The sequence below is a fragment of the Myiozetetes cayanensis genome, unplaced genomic scaffold (genome assembly GCF_022539395.1).
Source record: "Myiozetetes cayanensis isolate MyiCay16 unplaced genomic scaffold, myiCay2020 scf3, whole genome shotgun sequence".
NCBI classification, from domain to species: domain Eukaryota; kingdom Metazoa; phylum Chordata; class Aves; order Passeriformes; family Tyrannidae; genus Myiozetetes; species Myiozetetes cayanensis.
In genome coordinates, this window is record NW_026087521.1 from 24,175,111 (window position 1) to 24,197,241 (window position 22,131).

A 22,131-nucleotide genomic window follows, 5' to 3' on the forward strand; every position below is an offset into this window, starting at 1 on the left:
TCAAAATTTCAAATACAAGAGGCACTTGACAGAAGTGTGGAAAGACACTAATAAAAACAAACACATGCATATGCATCCTGTAATTGTTTAGTATCTTTTACTTTTTAAGATAAAAAAATATATTACAGAGGTTTTAGTGTTGCTCTTCTATTTATAGTTGACAGGATGTGAAAAATACTTTTGTTATACAAATCATCACATTTTAGCAACTAAACAGATTGTATGAAGTCTGAATTAGAGAATCAGACAGCAGCAGTGTTGATGTTTCCTTAATACATTACGTGAAATTTGAGAGTAGTAGCTTTATAATATTTTTGGAGGAAGATTTTTATGCTTAACTTTTAATATATAATGCTTTTTCATTATTTGCTTTTGTTCCCAAGTGCATGAATAGATCCATCAATTCAAAGTGGAGAGTTTTTAAAACAAGTTTATGTAAAATTGTATAGGTTTGAGAAGGGAAGAATAGAAATAAATATTATTAAAAGTCCTTTTCAATAGCTATTTTTAACTAACCAGGTGGAAAGAAATTACATTTATTTAATTAAGGATAAAATATTTTATTGTTCAGATTTTTCATTGTGTTGAGTAGGGTTGTCAATGGTAAGTTTCTGTCTTTTGACTGTTTTTTTTTCCTTAGAATCCTTAGAATACAGTCACTTAGGTTGGAAAAGACCCTTAAGATCAGCAAGTCTAAACATAAGACTTAACACATAAGCTTAACTTAAGGGGTGATGGCACCATGATTTACTTTATATATTTGTGAATATTTTCAAAATGGAGTTAGTGACAAAGTGGATTTCCAGGACCCTTCTAAGTCAGCTAACCAGATTTTCCTGTTTCTCCTGGGGAAGATTTGGCCAGAAGAAAGAGTAAATCTAAACTTGGAAAGAGCAGTCATAGTGAGTACCTTCCTTCAGAACCAAACACCATGTTGCAGACAGTCTGGGAAGAGTGAAAAGTGAATGATTTCCACACATTTTCAGTGAAGAAATACAGCATTTGAGATATGTAAATAACTAGAAAATGGTGGAGCACATTGTAACCAGCATGGTGGCAGCAGCTGTTACATGCTCTCAGCCCATTCTGTAGAGAAAATTGAATTACACAAGAAAAGAGAGCACTGAAATATTCTGTCCTAATTTATCCTTATTGCAAAATATGTAGCTTTCCTGCCTGTAAACAGTTGCCTTTTGAGAGCTGCAGCAGAGGGTTTTTCTAGCTCATTAAGTTAATTGCAAATGCATTGTTTCTCACACACACACTGTCCCTAATTCTGTAGGTCTGAGAGAGGGAACTTCACCCTAAAAATATACACTTTCTTTAGATTTGAATGGACATGAGGAAACTGTTATTTTTATTTTTAACCACTAGATTTGGATAGCTGAACAGTTTGCTTTGTCAGGCTGTCTTGGTTTGATCCATTAGCAAAGCAGAAGCCACTTCTGTCTGTTATGCACTTAATATGTACAGTAGTTCCCTTAGCTAATAGATCTGCATAACTGTATTGTGTTGTAAATCCTGACCATTCTCTGCCGTGTGAGGTGGTTGAGAAAGACGGAATGAATAAAGAGTTCCTGAACTTGAGAGAGATGAAGAGAATAATAATATCCTTTGGACTCAGCTATGTGCTAATCATATGCATTTTTGGTATAATTGATGATCTCTTCTGTCCTGAGTATTTGGAGGCTGTGGCACCCTGATTGATAGGAAAAAACTGGAATGATGTGGGAAGTAGAAAGGAGTGAGGTGCAGAGACATACAGCTACACGGAGTCAGCTTTGTCAAGCCACCGGATGTATCTGCATGGTGTTTGCCAGCACTCTGGAAGAACTAACTACCCAGCTGTGGTGGAGAGCAGTAAAGTCTCCAGGTGTTTGTGCTAATTCGCTTCCATGTTTTGCTTTTGTTTTGACCAGAACCTTTAACTTAGTGACAACATCAATGTCTGTCTTTTGCCTGCCCTTCCAACCAGTGCTCCCCACTGCTGATTACTTCTGTGGCAGACAGGAGTGATCTGGAGTTATTGAGCCTGGAGTGACCCAAATTACCCTTCTACAAATCCCAATAAAAAGTCCATCCAGAGGACTCAGGCTTCTTAGAGATAATTGCTCTTTTACTTGACATGCCACCAGAACATGTCTTGTAGAGATTATTCACTCACATTGTGCACCTTATGAAAGTAGCTGTATTTCCTCATGCCTGCACTTACCCCTTAAACAGCTTTTTTCAGTGAACTTCTTCAGAAACAGTATTTTCACAGAGATAACCTACCACCTGAATGATCTGCCAATCAATAACAGAATTAACTGTGTCTTTCTAGAAAGGTAGTCTTGTTCTATGTGTTCTTCATGGCTTTTGCATGGCTAACATATGCTTTATGAAGAAACAGAAGAGTATTCTAGCCAAATACTTAAAAGTGCTAGATGAAAATTTTTACAACATCCCTCATAAACTTTAGAAGTATTACAGGATGTCAAGGAGGAATCTGTATTTTCAAGTTAATCCTTTATTATAAGACTGGGAACGATTATGAAAAGAAAAAAAGGTCATTCTTAGCAGAGGTATTTTTTCAGTTAAAAAGCAAATGAAAATATAATTTTATTTTAAGTTGGTATTATCTTACAATTGAAGGACTAGGTAAGTTAGTTAACTGAGAGCTTCTTTGTGACCTAAAAAAATATTACGAGTCAAGTGCTGGTAGCTTATTGTGACAACCAACTTTACAACAACGACAACAAAAAAGTCATTTCAGATCAGATTACTTATTTCAAAATTAAAGAATCTTAATTTACAATATAATAAGGTAGAGTGTTTTAAAATCTTATTTCTTAATGTTAAATTATTTATTCAATCAACTCTCTAACATTGGTATTAATATTTGAAAAAATATAATGGGAGTAAATACATTAACAAATTATTTAGATTAGTCAGATTTCTAAGTAATTCTTAATATATGCTTCTGGTGTCTAGAGATAAACTTCACCAGCAAAGCTTGGCTTCAGGATCTTACTGCTGGAACAGCATACATTAAGCTTGCTCAGAAAGCAGGTCAGGAGTTTATAAATGGTGTTGTAGCTGAGCTTATTTTCCAAGTAATAGTTTCAATTAAAAAATACTTGCTTTATTTTGGTCTAGAACCAATTTCAAGAATGAAGAGCAGATTATCTATTTTCTTCAAACTTAATTGCATCAAATGATATTCCAATTTGTGGATGAAAAGCAGTATAATTACTATGTAATTAATTATCTTAATTTAGCTGTAGGGATGGTGAAATCAGGCTGGTACTATTCGTCTATTCGTAGCATGTCACTTTGGAAATATATGAGTGGGAATGGTGTGTGGAGGTTTGTCAGCTTATTTTATTTGTCATTTCACTCCTAAGTCAAAGTGTCCTAAAACAAGACTGACCAGCGTGTTGCTTTAGTTATGTGTGGCTTGTGAACATCTCCTCTGTGATCCTGGTATTTGGGATTTATGACTTGACTGCCAGTAGGCAATGATGCCTTTAGGGGTTCCTGGATAATTCAGATTCCCCAATTTGGAGGTAAAATAGCTAACCCTGTGGGAGTTGCCAGCAGTGGGCATGTATTTGAATCCCAGCAGAATCCAACCTAAGGCTTCTGCAAAAGGGTGGTGGTGCCTCCAAGGAGGCAGTTCTCATCTCTGCCCTGCAAACCTCTTCCTATCCCCTAAGGTGTGAGGTGTAGTCCAAAAGACTGGCTGATGTTGCCCCTTGAGCCTCTGATAGTTTTAACTGCTTGCTTTTGTTGACTCCATTTATAGATTGTGTGAGGTTGCTGCTGACTGCAGAAGCACAAGTTGATGCTGCTGATAAAAATGGCTTTACACCCTTGTGTTCAGCAGTTGCCCAGGGACATGACAAGTAAGTGAAGTCTTTAAGATTTTTGCCTGTCACCTGTTAGTCTATTTTATATTCTTTGTACTTTTTTCATTACATTATTGTTGCATTCTTAGGTGTAAATGCATTTAACTATAATTTATTGAAAGCATCTACTTAAATGCCTTTTTTTGTTGTTCAGCTGAAGGTTTTTCTTAAGCAACTGTCCTCAAATGCTTATCAGGTTTGTGAAATTCAGTGTTTCACATTCACAGTTTTTAAATACCTCTACAGTAGTTTAAGATTTACAGGTTTAAAGTAACTTATCTTTATACCTATGTATAAAATTATATCTTATACTTGTCTATATGGGGTGATCACAAGTAGATCTGTATCTGTAAAATCAGTATCAAAAATATTTAAATGTTGTAAGTTATAAAGAGGTTTTGGATGTAAAATATAAGACAATTTTACTGTTTTGTTTGCTGTAGGTGTGCAGAATTATTAATTATGTATCAGGCTGATATTAACCATACTGCTGAAAGAGGACAGACACCTTTGTACTTGGCCTGTAAAAATGGAAATAACAACTGTGTTAAGCTATTGTTGGAAGGTGGAGCAGATCGAACAGTAAAAACCAATGTAAGTTAAAATAGTTTGTAAAGTTAAAGTACCTTGTGTAGTACTGAATATTTACATTAAAATATTTATTTAAAGTTTTCTTTAAAACTGGAATAAACTGTGTAATTTGAAAATAGTATTTTGTTCTTTTCATCATACTTTCTGGCTTTTTTAAAACTGTATATTATCTAAAATCTCTGAAATTATGTGACTTTCATATCATTTTACATCTTTCAGATTCTACCTGCAGTTTGCTGCAGACTTTTCTCCAGCATTGCATTTGTAAAACAGAACTTTTCTGGTCTGACTTATTTTTAAAGTGGAGAAGTGGAAATAGGGATTTTGCTTCCACTTTTTATGTTAGGTTGCTTTGAGGGGACAACACCTCAAAACTTTTTTGTCAGTATTGTAACGTCTCATATATCACAAATCAGAGAAATGGCAAAAAAAAATTGTATCTAGAGGAGAAAGGGGAGGAGGACGGTCTCAAAATGAACATCTATGTATTGCCTTTTTCAGGTGCTTTCCTAAGTTTTTTCTTAAGACTCTTATGTAAACATGAGAATAAATGTGGGTGGTAGGCTGTCCAAAAATACAGCACAATATAGTTTCACAGAACATTCTGCTCCTCCTGTAATTATTACACTAAATTTTTTATCATTCATTTATCTTGCATCTGGAAAGTAAATATATTGAACTTTTAATGGAGAAAGTTGTGATGTCTAAATCATGAAACTGATTGATTAATGCAACATGAAACAATATTGATAGTTAGAATCATGTTAGTTTAATACATGACAAGGAAGCAGTTTACTAATAACACCTAAGTCCTGTATCACTTAGACTCTTAAAAATTCTGAAAACTTTATTTCTTGGGCTGTCCTTGGAGAAAGCTGTAAAATTTTCTTTCTGGTACATTTTCTTCCTTCTCCTTCTTCCACCCTAAACACATACAAACAACTGTTTTTCCAAAGGATTTTTATGTCACTCTTACTTATCTTCTTAATTTCCAAACAGAACCTTCTGTTCAGATTCATTGCTGATATAAGTCTGCAAGCATTATTCTATGTGTTTGGTGAGAGTGTGCTGTTTGATTTTGGGGTTTTTTTAGGATGGCTGGTCACCAATTCATGCAGCAGTGGATTCTGGTAATGTGGAAAGTCTCAAGCTTCTTATGTACTATGGAGAGCCAAACAGCAGGAACTCTTTGACAGATGCAGAGCCTAATTTAGACTACTTTGTTCTGGAGAAGAGAGAAGATGACTACAGCAATAGAGTAAAGCCTGTTGTTTCTGCAGATCTCATCAACCATGCTGACAAAGAGGGTTGGACTGCTGCCCACATAGCAGCATCAAAAGGCTTTAAGGTCAGTCTGTGTGAAAAGTTACAGTAACCTGATAGAGTTTAGACAAGATCAATTCTTTTATCTTTGAAGAAATAAATTTTAGATGTCAAAACTAAGTTTGTTATCTAATTTCTTGGCACACTTGATTTAACAAAGACAGAAGAATACTTCCAGTGGACAATTTACCCCAGAACCTAGGTGTCAAATGGGGTGAACTGTCCTATTTAAATGTCTGTTTCTTTGTGGACAACAATGAAAAGAGAAAATATTACTTGAGATTCATGTTTTCAAAGGTGAGGTGAATCCCACCCTGAATGACAATTCAGTTGGTATCTTGTACTTAAGGATATACATTAAGTGGGCATAGTTTCCAGTTACAGGTAGTGATGATTTAACTATGCACAATTTTTCCTGTGGGTAGGAAGGGGAGGAAAAGCAAATTGAGAATTAGATTTGTGCAGTAATACATTGTTTAATTATTATTTCAGGCAGCCTTTTTTGTCAGGCAGTGAGTATGTTTTTGGGGGTTGGGTTAACTGATGACATGGAGAATGACCTGACAGGTTTTACTGATGACAAATAGGAAGATTTCTGGAAATTGAATATTACATGAAGGTTTTGACATCAGAAGCCATGCACTTCTAATGATGACTGTTTAAAGGACTTCTTTTTATATGACAGCTGTCAGTCAGATCTTACCATGAAATTTTTACCCAGGAAGAAAATAGAGGATGCTAAACACAGAAGAGAGTGAATTTTAAGAAAATATAGTCTAAGACTTCAAAACTCATCTTGTGATTATATGCCTACTTCAGTATCTGTCATTATGTTCATTTTTTTCCTGATAAATACACTATGATATGTTCAAAATAGGTACAGATTTAAGATTCACTTTAATAAGTTATGTTTTTTTGGGACCAACCACTGCTTATTTGGTATTTGGTATTTTGCATTGCAAAAAGTCAGTGTTCCGTTACCAATGTCTCTTAGGCAGGTGCAGACTCTTATTCCGGTTTCCACTCATCTGAATTTAAATGGAGTTTAGTCTGCTAATACTTAATGTGCAATATGTTGGCTCTTTCTTCAGTAAGATAGTCTTTAGGAACTTGGAAGTTAGGTTTCATTTTCTGTCTAAAAGTTGCTTATGCTAGGTGATCTCTTGAATCAAGTTTCTGACACTGGTATGTCTTTCATGAATAACTCAAGGCTTTGAGTTTCTGAGCACACTCCAAGTCAACTGATTGAGGGTAGTCTCTTAGGTGATAAAGACAGTCAGATTCCTGGTTTTGATGTTGCAGAGACTATAAAATTGTATTTGATTAAATGCATTTATTGATTTGGAATATTTTTGGGATATTAAAAAGCTTAATAGCCATCTTCAAGTGCTGTTAACACTTTGCCTTCATTCTCTGTTATCTACACTGCATGTCATTCATTCTACCACGTGATAGCTGCATATATAAGCGTTGCTGGCACTTGCATATTTTTGTTTCAAGATGGATAGGTGCCATTCTTTACAGATGCTTTCTGCTAGGACATCTTAGCTGTTCTTTCTTAGGCAGCAGAGCCAACAAAAATCCTCATTTTGCTAAGGAAATAGGCTTGTTTCTTTGTTCTGTCCCACTTCTTCCTGCTTTACTTCCCACATTCAACCTCACAGTTCAGTCCTCTACCTTCTGCTGTCTTTGCTATTCATTGCTTCCATTTGATAGTCAGCGTTAACAAACTAATCTGGCAAGAAAATACACGCTTTATTCTGCTTGATTTTCTTCTGGCAAACTTAGTGAACTAATCCATTTCTTAAAAGCAATTGCAAGTGCTGGAACTACACCTGGAAAAATCTCACCTCGTGGACAAACACACCTTGAATGACTACTATGTTTATGAAAGGTCTCAATATGTCAGATACACTGACAAAAGTTTCTGGTAGAACAGCTACAAAACATTAGCCAAAACTGCAAAAAGCCACTGTTCTACATCAAAATTCTTAATAGCTGCTTTGCTGTGTTTTCAAGGTTTTGTTTCCCTGCTATGCTTAACCCCAGAGGTTATTAATACAGTATTAACTAGTATAATTTCTGTTGGCTTCTTTTTTTTTTTAAATATGGGTATGGGACCTTTAATATTTTTATATATGTTACAGTATAATTATACCAATCCAAATTTATATGCTAATATCTTCTTTCTAATAAATTTTAATGATTTTTCCTTTTGATGAGTATATTAATTTTTTTTAAAGAGGGTATCACGTTGTTGGCATCCACAAGATGTTTATACTCTGACTTAATAAAAATGTGGTTTTATTTCACTGCTTGCAGAAATTCAGGTTTCCCTGCCAAAAAAGAGTCTTGCAAGGTGATTTAAAAATGATTATTTTTCTGTGTCCCAATCAGATGTCAGGCATGATAGAAACTCATACTTGATGAATTGCAAAGTGAAAATTGGTTTTATGGATTGCTATCTAAATAGGTTCATTTATTAGTCTGATTAAAATTTAGAATTGCTTATTTGATGTTGCTTGAACATTGAGGCCAAGATATTCAAAGCAGGTTGCATAGATGGGCTTCTATTTCCTTATAAATACCTAAACTAGTGGCCAGATACTAAGAATTTGTTAATTCAACTGAACAGCACTTAATCAGCTTGGAGACTTTTAGAAGCCTGGCTGCATATGTTCTGCTTTTTCAAAATCATAATTTGAGACTTTGAGGTCTGCTATAAAATATTTTTACTCCTGGCTTCCAACCTCCCGAGAAACATAATTTGGATTCTCATCTATAGAAACTCCATAGCTGATTATCTTTGGAAATGCATATGTAAGAATTTCAGTTAGGAGTCTAACTGCATGTTGGTAGAACTCTTTAATGCAGCAAATGGACAAGTAAATAATACAGTTCCTACCTTTGCAGAACTGTCTAGAAATCCTTTGTAGCCATGGTGGACTAGAGGCTGAGAGAAAAGATAAGTGTAATCGAACATTGCATGATGTTGCTACTGATGATTGCAAACATCTCCTAGAAAACTTAAGTAAGTAAATGCTATCAGCACTATATAAAAATGTTTTTAGTAAAGAACGTGTGGGACAAAAATGAGAAATGTGGAAAGAGTAGTTTTCACTTTTTTGGCACCACAGTATTAAGTGTCCTTTACCTAGCAAGTTTCTATTCTTCAAATTTTGCAAAAGCATATGGTAAAATTTTTTGAGGTTATTAAATGACTCATATATTTGTTTTTAAACCATTTGAAAAGATGGTACATATTGTACATGTGCAAACATCCATATTCTCTTAAAATTTCTGAATTTAATATTAGTCATTACTTTTTCCAAAGCTATTATCCTCCTCTTTTCTTCAGATTCTTGCAGAAGTAGTCACTTAGTGGTGGATAGCTGTCAAATTTCTTCAGGCTAAGAAAATCATCTAGTTGTATCTTAATCTCTTTTTAAAGCATAGTTTTGTCACTTGTTTATTGTTGAAGGGATTGTTTGTTTGATTCTTCGAAAATACCTTAGAGACAACATTGAACAACTTTTTTCCAACATCAGTAACTTCTGTCAAAAGATTGTTATTCTGTTGAAACCTGTTATCTTCTTCCTTCTCTGTTAAGTTTTCTCAAAATTCAGTAGAGCAGGCTGACCAGTGTATTTCTTGAGATAGGACTTAATCCATCCACTCACTAGTTCTATGTATATCTCAATATATTTATATATTCGGAGAAAAATATATCTATACTTTTCTTTATAGTGAAAAGTATTGTCTTTGTAGATTTGTATGCTTTTTATTTATCTACTTTTTTATTTTGTGGGGTATAAGGATATGGGTAGTTAAGTTCACTGATTATCAACAAATGAGCAAAGCTTTCTGTCTGCTGCTTCTTACTTTTCCTCTTCAGCTATTATAAATCTCAGTTCTTACCATTTTACTGCAGGTTCCGAGGGGAACAGCTCACTTTCTAATAGAAACTTCTCCACAGTCATCTTCTTTATCAGAATGAAACCAATTTCTGATGGCTGAATCTGTAGCCTGTTAAATTAATGCTTGTATTATTTCCATCAGTCTTAGCATTCTGTTTCTCTGGTCATGCTTGTCACGGATCCAACTGCTTTTATCAGGACAGAACCTTTGGTCTCCCCTTCTCTTCTATTCACCTAAAAAAGCCAAGACTGCCTTTTGAGTACAGTGTGTATGTACTATTCTCTACCTCCATCACAGTCCAATAAGGTTTCCACTGTAAAGACTTGCGTGTAGGACAGGAGGATGTGCTCTGCCAGATCAGAATGACTAGGGGCCAGGATTGCCAACTGTGCTGTAGCGGTCACATGCAGTGAAGTTTAGGTGTGTACTGTACCTCTGTCCTAGGGGCCTGTTTCCTCATGGAGAACCCTCTGTACTCTTTACAGTCTGTGCTCATTTCCCTGAGATCCAGCCATCAGAAGGGCAAGCCTTTGATACATTTCTCACAATTCCACATCTGAAAGATGCCTTTGAGTAATCTTTACCCTATGGAAGGCTACTGTGTTTAAATCACACATCAGAAAAGCTTCATTGGTTTGTAGCAGCTGAAGATCTGGCTTCTGAACACAAAAGAAAAACCAAGATCATGTTGCAAGCTTTTTTTTTTTTTTTTATAGTGTACTTATTTTTCATTTCAGGGATAATTTCTGAAAGATATTGTTTTGGCATGAAAATTAGAAGATAGCTTCCTCTTCAACTTTAGTATTCTAAATGATCCCCAGAGACTGCTACATCTGTTGAGTTGTATTCCAAAGAGCAGGATTTAAAATAACTTCATTGTTTCTAGAATGTGCATGTAAATTTCCTATTTTCCTGTTTTAATATTTTGTCAATTTATTCTATAGCAAATAAAATATTCATTTTCAAGTGAATTTTCTCTCCTAGCTCTTAGCTTTTTATTTAAAGAAGTTTGACTCAGCTGTGTTTTCCACTTGTGCACTAGTGCCAGAAAATTCTTTTTCTGAATTGGTAATAAAAATGTGCACAACAACAGTAAACTAAAACATTAAGACACTGTCCACCATCTGTCTTAATTTGTAAGCAATTAGTCTGTAAAAAGGAAATATAAATTAAGTTTTGTCTTGCTTCCTATTATTTAAGTATAATAATCTTGATTTTTTTTTTTTTTTTAAGATAGATACCTTGGTATTTTTATCACTGCTCTGATTTTGTGGTGGTGATCCGTGCTACTCTTTGCCCTTTGCTTCTCTGTAGCAGGAGTTATTTTGTAGCTTTCCTTTGTAATATTAAATGTTGGTCTATAATAACAGGATTACTTTAAATTGAGTTTTACCATTTTTCTCATTGTTGGTATTTTGTTTTTCAACAGATGCTATTAATGTACCTGTAAGGATTTCACTCAGTGGAATTGAACTAGCCCATTGGGATTCAGAGGAATTTGATACAGAAAACACAATATGTGCTTTAAATATCCGCAAGCAGACGTCATGGGATGATTTTTCAAAAGCAGTGAGTCAGGCAGTGACAAACCATTTCCAGGCAATCGCTTCTGATGGATGGAGGAGCCTAGAAGACCTGTCATTTAACAGTGCTGCAGAATCCAGTATTGGCCTCAGTGCAAGCAGTATATTATCTGTCAAACTAGGTATCAGTATTGGTGTAATATAAAAGCAAAACTTGGGGGTTTTCTTAAATTTGTGAAATCTTGTAAGATAGAAGTATCTTTAGATTTCTGGATCTTTTAAGGCTTAAACTAAGAAAGACCAGTACTAGCTATGCACCTTTGAATAGTGTTGGCATGAAAGCAGTCTTTACTTTCAGCTATGTTTATGGCACAATTCATTAAGCACTCTAGTCTTGGGGACCATGAGGCCCTATGTTAATTAGTCTTTAATATTGTGTGCAGTTTTGAGTTCCACAATATAAGAAAGATGTTAAGGTCTTAGAGAGGATTCAAAGGAGGGCAACAGAGATGGTGAAGGGCCTTGAGGGGAAGCTGTATGAGGAGCAGGTGAGGTCACTTGGTTTGTTCAGCCTGGAGGAGGCTCAGGGGAGACCTCATTGCAGTCTACAACATCTTTGTGAGGGGAGGAGGAGGGGCAGACACTGATCCCTTCTCTGTGGTGACCAGTGACAGGACCCTAGGGAACAGCCTGAAGCTGTGTCAGGGGAGGTTTAGGTTGGATTTCAGGAAAAGGTTCTTCCCCCCAGAGGGCGTTTGGATACTGGCACAGGCTCCCCAGGGAAGTGGTCACAGCACCAAGACTGCCAGAGCTCAGTAAGTGTTTGGACAATGCACAGGGTGTGGTTCTTGGGGGTGTTAAGTGCAGGGCCAGGGGTTGGACTTTGATCCTTGTGAGTCCCTTCCAATTCAAGATATTCTTTGTTACTATGAAAGCAATTTGAAGCAAAGCCTTGATATATTTGAAAAATGCATCTTTACAGTACATCCAGAATATATAGTAAATACAGACTGTAAATCATCAGCATAGGTAAATAGAACTACTGTTTTGTATAACTTCACTTACCAAGGTAAAAAAAGAGAAATCTTTAAAATTGTGAGAAATCAGCCAAATTGTGGTTTTAGTAGTAACAGTTGTATAGGTTTCTGAAAATTCTTGTAGTTCATCTTAAATCTTCTTCCTCCCTCCACCTGCCCCTCAGCCAAAAAAAAATCCTATTCACATTAGACTGGACAAATATCCTATTTTACTATATTTTACATGTAAAGATGTAAAGGCAGGCTATCTGTTAAACTTGTGTCAGTTGGCAGAAAGCATCAGTATCCTCAGTCATGTATTAAATAGTAGTGTGATTTAGTACATCTCATACATAGGACTGGTTTGTTTGTTGAATTTGTTAATGCATGCACACAATATTTGTAAGTCAGTGAATATATTTGAGCATATGACATTTTATATAGATACAGGAAATATCTCTCTCTTTTATTTTTTCTTTTTAACAGGAAACATTTCATGGTCAACAGGTCAGATTTTTTCCCAGCCACCATGGGACTTTTTGAAGAACAATAGAGCTGAGCATATCACAGTGTTTTTGTTTGGTAATTTTCAAATCATAATTTTTCAGTTTTGAATGTTAAGACACTCTGTATGAAAAACATAATTTGAGAATCATTTGCTACTGTTTTTTTTATTCAGTGCTGCTTGATTCTCAAAAATACCATATCTAATTACTTGTTTAAATAGATATGAAAGTATCAACAATATGGAGCCCCTGGTGGTCTAGTGGTTAAGGGCGTGGCGCTGTCACTGCCGAGGCCCAGGTTCGATTCCCGGTCAGGGACACTCCTGGGCAGATGGAGCTCATTAGCCCTTAAAGGCAACCCACCTACGTCCTGAGGACCTCGCTGCCACCGTCCAAGCTCGCTTGGCCCCGGCAGATGAACCTTAGGATTAAAGGGTGGGCTCAGTTCCGCGCACACTGTGTCTCACCTAAAAAATCCAATGCGCAGGCTGGAAGGTGTAAAGACCTTCCCCGGATCTTCGCTCGCGAAGACTGGCCATTATTATTTATTATTATCAACAATATTTAGAAAATATGCTGGCACAAAAAGCTCCTACTACCTTTTTCAGTTATTTAGTAGTATCCATATTGCTTATGTCATGCATACCCATGAATCTGTGGTGCTGGGTAAATTAATAATGGCCAGTCTTTGCGAGCAAAGATCCAGGGAAGGTCTTTACACCATTCTGAGGACCTCGCTGCCACCGTCCAAGCTCGCTTGGTCCCGGCAGATGAACCTTAGGATTAAAGGGTGGGCTCAGTTCTGCTGGGTAAATGCCTTGCATTTATTCAGCATTTTAATTTACATAGCCTCTAATTTTAGATTACTGTAGAATACTGCATGAAAATCATATGTATCTGTCATACACGCACGTAAAACATGAGATATTTAGAAAAGTTATTTGTGTATCTCATTTTAAGGACCTCAAGAAGGCTGTCTAAATAGTGTGACTTACGCATCCATGATCCATCTTCAGACACTTCAGAATTACCTACGCCTGGTCAGTACTAAGCTAGCATCTTTCAGCGTGCTAATTGCTCATAAAAATACTTCTGTAATAGTGTTGACTAAACAAAATCATTCTTTTACTCCATGAAAGAATGTCAAGACTTCTAAAAAAATTAAATGGGATGAAAGTTGGTATTTTAAAGTTCCCCCTAAATCTTACCCTTTAACTTTAGTCTTGTGAGGGCATTAACTTTCTTCTTTAAATAGCTGCTATCTGATTAACTGAACTGCTTAAAAAATATATTAAAAGCTCTGTGACGTCTTATTGCTTTCCAGAGTTATTTCATTCCACTTTTCGAGGGAAAAGTAAATTAGAATAACATTCACATAAGAATTATTTGAAACTTGAATTTTATTACTAGCTTATATTGATATCTCCTGTAACTCTTAGTTTGTTTAATACCTCAAAATATAAGGGTAATTAGATGAGTTAACTTTCATAGATCATTTGTTTTAACATTGCATCAAATCAGAATTAGATTAGAATCTGCATGATTTTTGCTGTGTCCTTGGATAGTATGATATGTTGTTAGAAGAGTTGTAATGCCTCAGGTTTTTGCTGTATTTAACAATATTGCACAGTGATATGAGTGTATTCCCTTTCTGACTTTTTAGGTATAATTTTACAGTTAAGATAAATAAAATACATTTTATTCTACTATATGGATAACATGATCCCATTTCTATTGGAAATAAAGTCCTCAGTCTAAGTCCTTAAGTTGGCAGTGAATTACACTGATGATTTTGACATCATTCTGACGTATATTTTAATTCCAAATTAAGAAAATATTTGCGATTCCCAAACTCATTCTTCCTACATGAATTTTTCAAGTTTTAAAGTTTGTTATAACAAAATACCTCGTTAGGTAGTTTTACAAATTAGGATATAAATTTATCAATATATTTCCAATATATTGTATGCAAATATTGTCTACTTTGAAACTAGTATAGTAAGAATTATCCACTCCAGTAGTGCAAAGCAAAGAATTTTGTCTGTTAGGTGCTGATTGTGTCATCTAGGTAAAAACAAAAGTCTGAGCTTTGAAGAATATTTTACTGTCTATCTGTAGGTCGAACAATACCGCAATGTCATTTTCCATGGTCCAGAAGGAAGTTTGCAAGATTACATAGCATATCAGATAGCAGCCTGCATGAAGGTATTTACACAAACATATCAAATAAATTAATCTATAAATCAGAGTTTTCACTATTTCACCAAATCTGTAAATTTTCAACACAGCAAAAGCAAGTGGCTGCGGGATCCACATGTGAGATCGTTAAAGTTCAAGTGGATGCTGGTTTCTCCAAGGAGCAGCTTGCAGAACTGTTCATCAGTAGCGGTAAGGTTGTTTCAGCAGAACCAATTTTGGTAATTTGTAGGAAAATTTTTAATAGTGCAAAGTAAAGAAATATATTAAAACATTTTGCATAGCGGATGGCATGTTTTAATGTAACCCATAGTTTTTCAGGTGCTTGAGGAAAAATCATACAAGTCTAAACTGAGGTAGAACTAAGTAGGACAGAGCTTCCAATGGGGAGCTCTGTCAAAAGTTCATGACATTTAAGTAAAATTAATGTTTATTTATGTCTCATTCATTTTCCCCCTTGTTTGTGAGCCTTTAAAAGTTCATTGCTCTGGTTCAGGTCTCCTGAATCAGAAATAAAGGTTTATTGTTGCCTTAATGAAGCTATTCTAATGTTTAAAAAAATATATGAGAAGGGAAGCTATAATTATCACCTTACTAGGGATAAATTTAGCAATAGAAGAATTCTTTTTAAAAAGCACTTTCTTTTAGTATACACTTATTTACTAGATATGTGTGCATCTGAGCCAAATTTTGCCACCCAAACAGGCAAAAGTGTGTGTGTGTTCTGACCCATTACTACAGGACAAAGTTGAATTTCTGTTAGAATTAACTGTTTTCTCTCGGTGGATATGAATAACTACATGTAGATCAAAGTCCAGATACTTGGGTACTCCACAATAAAATATTCTCAGAGCAGTCAGTAGGCTGTACCTGTGTAAACTGGCAGTGAAACTGGTGAGAGTGAAAAAAGGAGAAAGTAACCAAAGATGAATGACAGTGAAAATGGGCAAATGACATATGGAAGCAGAAGGATGGGGGCACATGGGTCAATCAGAAGTAGTAAGGAGAATGTAAGAAAAAGGAAATAGAATAGTGCTAAAAGTGAAGAGAAAAGTAACATTTTATATGGAGGACTTTCTCACAGGCAGGTTGTGCTACATTCTGCCCATACTCATGCATTTGAACCCTGATTTCTTTTATCTTGCCATAGTATTAACCATCTACTAATACTATCTTATATTGTATATCATATCTAATATGTAATATAATTGTCGTGGTTTTGCTCTGTGACAATTTTTCTCACCCCCCAGACAATTACTATAAATTGAGAGAAGGTTTATGCAATATAAATATATCTTATGTAATGTAGGGATAATATAAAATTATAATATTATGCATACAGTAATAATACAAAATCTGAAGGGTGATATGAAGCTTCCTTTTCTTTGGTGCTGTTCAGAATAATTTTTGCTCAAATACAGTTTTGCTCTTTGCAGACAGTTCTCAATTATGTTGCTGCTTTCACCCCTTTGCAACTTTCTTCTATTTTTTCCTGTTTCTGTTTTATAAGTAGTTAGGGCTTGGGGTTTTTTGTTGACAAACATTAGCAATGCAGTTTGACTCTAAACTTGGTAGTAAGACCTCATTCTCATTCAAAAAGCTGGACTTTTTTATTATGGCCTCTTCTACAGCTCTAGAATCCTAATTTTACCTCCAGTCAGTATGGTCTTTCACATTAAAAGTAACTGAGATAAATGTCAGTACTGCTTGGAGTAACTTTGTGTTTTAGAAGCTGTGATTTTTATGTTTCACTTTCTGTTTTGAAAGAGGCTGATCTTTGGGCATTTGAAATTATACCACTTTCAGTAGTACCAATGCAACACCCCTGGATGCATCTCCATGTGCTACCAGCGTGAATCCTTGAGCCAAAACTTTGTGAGGATCAGCCCCTACCTTTTTGCTTCTCAATATGGGCAGACCAGAAACATCAAGAGGAATCTGAATATCATAAGCAAATATTTTATTTGTAGAATTACTAATTTTTTAATAGAAAAAACTACAATTCAGTGAGACTGAATATTGTCTTCAACCTGCTCTGCAGCTGCAGTGTGGTGACAATTAATCAACTATGCTTTCATCCTGTAGCTTTCATTGTCTTTCTTGGTTGCAAGAAACTGAACAATCCCTTCTGACCATGTCTGTGCTCATGAACAAAAGCAGAGCCATCCCATCAGGTCATATAGTGCCATGCAGTGCTCTGTTCTGTTTGTTCACATACTTCCTGGTGTAACTTTAGTCTGTGGCAATTTTCCTCTAAGGAAATCTTGGTCACAGTTCAGAGGATAGCTTGTGCCAGTGATTATTCCCACATCATCTTCAATGTCATCACACTGCTGGGAGAGAAGAGAGCATTTAGTCAGAAGTCAGCCAGGCTCTGGTGTTTGGCTTGCAGGCGTGTCTGAGAGTTTGGCTTGCAGAGTGTCTCTAATAGTCTGTTTACTGGCTAGTGTCTCTTAGGAAAGCTGCTTCTTTTGGATGCTTTACTCTGTGTCAGCAACACACTCTTAATTCTCACTGCTTGCATTTCAGCATGGTGCTGCTGGTTGAGTCTCTCATTTTTCTGCCTACTTCTTGCCCCATTGTTCTGCTGCATCTCCTCTCCTAAGAGAACACTCGTCCTCTCTCTAAATGGATCTATCAGACACAGAGGAAGTACCTGTCTTCCCTGCTCTCAAGCTATATCCTCCTAGTAAAACAGGGCAGTAATAGTCAGGAAACTGCAAATAAAGAGCAGTGGCCAGATACAGTCAGATGCTGTTAGTTTTGTACTTTTACATGTCAGTTTCCTTAATGACCATTTTTAGTACCACCTTCAAAAGGTTCTGAAACAATGGAAGGCACAATATACTCAAGATGAGTGTTTTGTTTTATATATAGATTACAGAAATGTTCACCTGGGATTTAATGTTACAGGAACTCTTACAAAGGCTGTCTTCTTTAAGCAACAATATATTAAAATCAGGAAAATTAAAGGAAAATATCTAAAATGTGAAAAAAAAGTATATACCTTATTTGGTGCCTATTAAGTTCAGGTGCTACTGTTTGTGCCTCATACTAGCTCTGATTATTTGAGGGATTCTAAAAGATATTGAAGGTTTTGAAGAGAAAATAGTAGCAAACAAATAGGCAATCTCATAGAATGATTAAGTTTCTTATAAACATGGACTATTCTGAAACCTTTTATCACTACATGGTATAAAGAGTACATGTTAAAAGTTTAAGATGTATTACAGCAAGTGAAAAAAATGTTTTCAGAGGTCTTTGCTATCTTATTTGTTGTATTTATTTTCAGTGTGCTGAAATCTTTCCTATCTGTGAAGATCCCATTATAGCTATTTCAGGAATTTACTTTAACCATAGATTTCAATTTTTTTCTTAATATACAGTATGATGTTCTTTCTATTGTTTGATTTTATGCTTTCGGTTTTGAACATATACAATCTGTCTGCTCCTGTAAACACATTAAGAGGAAAGAATTTTTTTAAAAATCCTTTGTTGCATTAGTAACAGTAAAAACTGTACACATAAATAAAAGTCAATTTTCCTAAGTAGACATTAATGGGATTTTTCTATTTCAGCTTGTCTGATCCCAGTCAAACAGCCTCCTGTAAAAAAGGCAACCATTGTGATTTTAGAAAATCTGGAGAGAGCTTCTTTGTCTGAATTACTAGGAGATTTTCTGGCAGCTCTTGAGAATCGGAGTTCGGAAAATCCTTGCACAATTCAAAGAGGTATTTAAAGTACTTCGAGATGGAGAAATGTTTTTACTACAGTACAGTTGTATGACAAACAGAGAACAGGAGAAAAAATGCAATTTGTTCATTTTTATATTTTATTGCGAACAGTTGTTCTTAACAAAGATAGCATGTTTTAAAGCTAATTTATGGTGTTTTGTGGTTTTGGGTTTTTTTTGTTTCTAACTATGTCATTGCTTCTTGCTTTTGTATGAAATCATGTCAAAGGTTTGAGTATTTCAGTAAAGTGTTTTTGTGGTTCCTTTTTAGCAAATGGAGTTACTGGTGCTTTTTACTTTCATGAAAACTGCTTTTTACTGGGGACAATCGCTAAGTGTCATCTTCATGGCTCTGACCTGCTGGTTCAGCAGCATTTCCGTTGGGTTCAACTTAGGTGGGATGGGGAACCAATGCGTGGCTTGCTTCAAAAGATTTTAAGGAGAAAAGTTATAAACAAGGTAAGAACTTGAATCAGCTTCAGCAGTTTTGCTCATCACCAGGTCTTGAAATATGTATGATGGTAATGCTGTGTAGTGGGTTGACCCTGGCTGGACGCCAGGTACCCACTAAAACCGCTCTCTCATTCCCCTCTGCAACTGGACAGAGGAGAGAAAAAAAAAAACAGCAAAGGATTCATGAGGTGAGATAACAGCTGGGACAGGTCAGTTACTGATTACCTTCACAGTCAAAACAGACTCAAAGTGGGGATATTACTTAAATTTATTATAGGATCAAAGCAAAAGAGTGGGAAGTAAAATAATCTTAAAAACACCTTTTCCCCACCCCTCCTTCCTTCCATGTTCTCCCTCCTCTCCCCTAGTGATGCAGGGGGATGGGAATGGGGATTATACTCAGTTGTTGTTTCTGCTGCTGCTCAAGGAGAGGAGTCCTTCCCGTGATCCGCGGGATCCCTCCCACAGGAGACAGTCCTTGATGGACCTCTCTGGTGTGAGTCCATCCCTCGAGCAACAGTTCTTCCCAAACTGCTGTCCTGTGGGTCACTCCTCCATGGGGTGCAGTCCTTCATGAATGAGCTGTACCGGTGTGGGTCCCCCACAGGGGGAAAGTCCTGCCTGGGAAAAACCTGCTCCAGTGTGGGCTTCCCTCTCCATGGTCTGCAGGTCTCTGGCAGGACCTTGCTCCACTTTGGGCCTCCCATAGAGTCACAGCCTCCTTCATGCATCCACCTGCTCCAGCATAGGCTCCTCCATGGGCTCCTCTATGGGCTGCAGGGCCACAGCTGCTCCACGCACCTCCTGCCCCTCCTTCTGCACTGACCTTGGTGTCTGCAGTATTGTTCCCATGTTCTCACTCCGCTTTTCTGGCTGGAAATTTCCACCTGTGCCACAACCTTCTGTTCTTACACATGTTATCACAGAGGTGTTACTATCACTCCTGATGGGCTTGGCCTTGGCCAGCAGCAGGAAGCCCATCCTGGAGCCAGCTGGCATTGGCTCCACCAGACAGGAAGTTTCCAGCAGCTTCCAACAGAAGCCACCACTGTAGCCCCCCTGCTACCAAAACCTAACCACAGAAACCCACTACATGCCAAAAGCTCAGCAGGTAACAAGGTTTTTCAGGAAAAGAAACCCATTCATTTCTGGGAAGATACAAATTTACATCTGTAAATTTTGTGCTTGGCTTTATAGGAAGGTGTGGGCCATGGCGGATTAGCATAGACACATTTGATTGGCTGCAAATAACTATACTGTAGCTACTTGCCTACCCAGTACAAGGAACATCCTTCAGTAATTTTTTTCAACTTCTAAGCATGATAGAATCAGCTCAGCAAGTGTAAAATCCCTTTTTAAAAGAATTTTGTATCTAAAATAAGATAGTGATATGTGTGTTTTGTCTAAGTTTTAAGCAGCAAAAAGACTTTTCATGATTTTCAAATCAAAAGAGGGGTAAAATATATCATTAAGGAAGTTGTTTGGAGCCAATAGCTCCGTTTAATCTGGAACAAGAGTCCAAAAGAGAATAAAGATGGGAAGTCTGTTCTAACATTAACAAATAAATGGAGATTGGAAATTAAAAGCAAGATATAGGCAAAAGAAGAATTGTGGACTTTTGAAACTTACTTGGAAAAAAAAAACATTCCAGTGTGATAGCAGCTATTGCAGACAGTCAGACAGTGTCAGACATTGGGAGGGGGAGTTTAATCAAAACAGCTGCAAAGGAAAATAATCTTGGCAGCGAGTTTTGAACAGGCTTAAAAAGGGAGATTGTTCTATGAATAGAAAAAACTATCAGTAATAAGGAGTCCTGTTGTGGGACAACAGACCTACTGTCAGTTCTGAGTGTTCAGCTGGATGTATCTTAGTTATCCTTGTGGATGTCATCTCCTGTACCCTTTGCCACAGTTCCCATCTATAAAAGCTTACTGATTCAAAGAAATCCTGAAGAGGAAGTGTGCAGTAGCTGTACATTTCAGCTATGAAAATGAGGAAATTTAAAAACATTCCCAGGTATTCTTTAATCAGAAGAAGAGGAATACAGAATACAAAAAAAGAATCATATTAAATGTATCTATGAAACTCTTAATACATTACTTTTCTTAGATTACGTTTTTCAGGTGCACAGTTATTTACGTCTGAGTCCCTGAGGCACAGTAAGCTGGAATCATGAGTAGTTGTCTGGTTGAGAGTATGAACAGTTACCAGAATCCTTGCCAAGGATGGGGAGGGTGGTCTTTGTTTGTTGGCATGTAGTGGGATCAGTTGTAGCTGATGTCTTGTAGAGAGACTGTAGTGCTGGAATGAGATATAGGCCAGAGAACAGTGCAATAAAAGTACGTAGCAGAATTATTCTCTATCCTCAAGAGGAGAAAGGCTGTGTTCTCAAGCCTACAGTGGAGAATATCTAGTGATCTAAGCCTCTTCATAAAAGGACAGAAACACTTTGATCACAGATCATTCAAGATCAAAGAGAAGGACTGTCTTCAGTTGAGCCAAGAAATGCAGCAATGCAGACAATTGCAGAAGCAGGGGTATTCTGACTTGCTCACAGTCACAGTCTGGGTCAGACTTATTCTGCTAAACTGCTTTGGCTGCAAGAACTTACAGCATCATGTAACAGATGTCATTTTCAAGCTATTTTTTATGCTTAAAAGAAATCCTTAGTCTCATAGGTTAGAATTTGAAAATGTAATAGGCTCCCTCCTCTGATTGAACAGAATTTGGGTAGTAATCTCATTAAGTTTATTTTCTCTCAAGCATATATGCAGATGGTGGCTATATGGAGAAAAAAACATGTCTTCCTGTATCTTCCCTAATTAAATATTGAAATGCCCAGTGTGCTAGCACATTTTTTTAAAATAATTACATGTGCCATATGCAAAGTCAAATTCCATTTGGTATGGGACTTAAAATAGTGGATTCCAAAGTTAAAAATAGAAGATTAGCATGGTCTAAAAATCTAAAGGAAAGTAAACG

General features: G+C 36.4%; 1 protein-coding gene across 1 annotated transcript in view; it reads left to right on the top strand.

Moving 5' to 3' along the window:
- The window catches only part of CTTNBP2 (cortactin binding protein 2), a 78,696-nt gene that overhangs the window by 43,832 nt on the left and 12,733 nt on the right, over positions 1–22,131 (top strand). Inside the window, 11 exon segments of the mRNA XM_050323806.1 lie at positions 3,788–3,887; positions 4,334–4,484; positions 5,575–5,829; positions 8,718–8,835; positions 11,152–11,427; positions 12,748–12,843; positions 13,728–13,807; positions 14,886–14,972; positions 15,056–15,155; positions 18,542–18,694; positions 18,968–19,155. Of these exon segments, the coding sequence (XP_050179763.1) occupies positions 3,788–3,887; positions 4,334–4,484; positions 5,575–5,829; positions 8,718–8,835; positions 11,152–11,427; positions 12,748–12,843; positions 13,728–13,807; positions 14,886–14,972; positions 15,056–15,155; positions 18,542–18,694; positions 18,968–19,155 (1,604 nt within the window).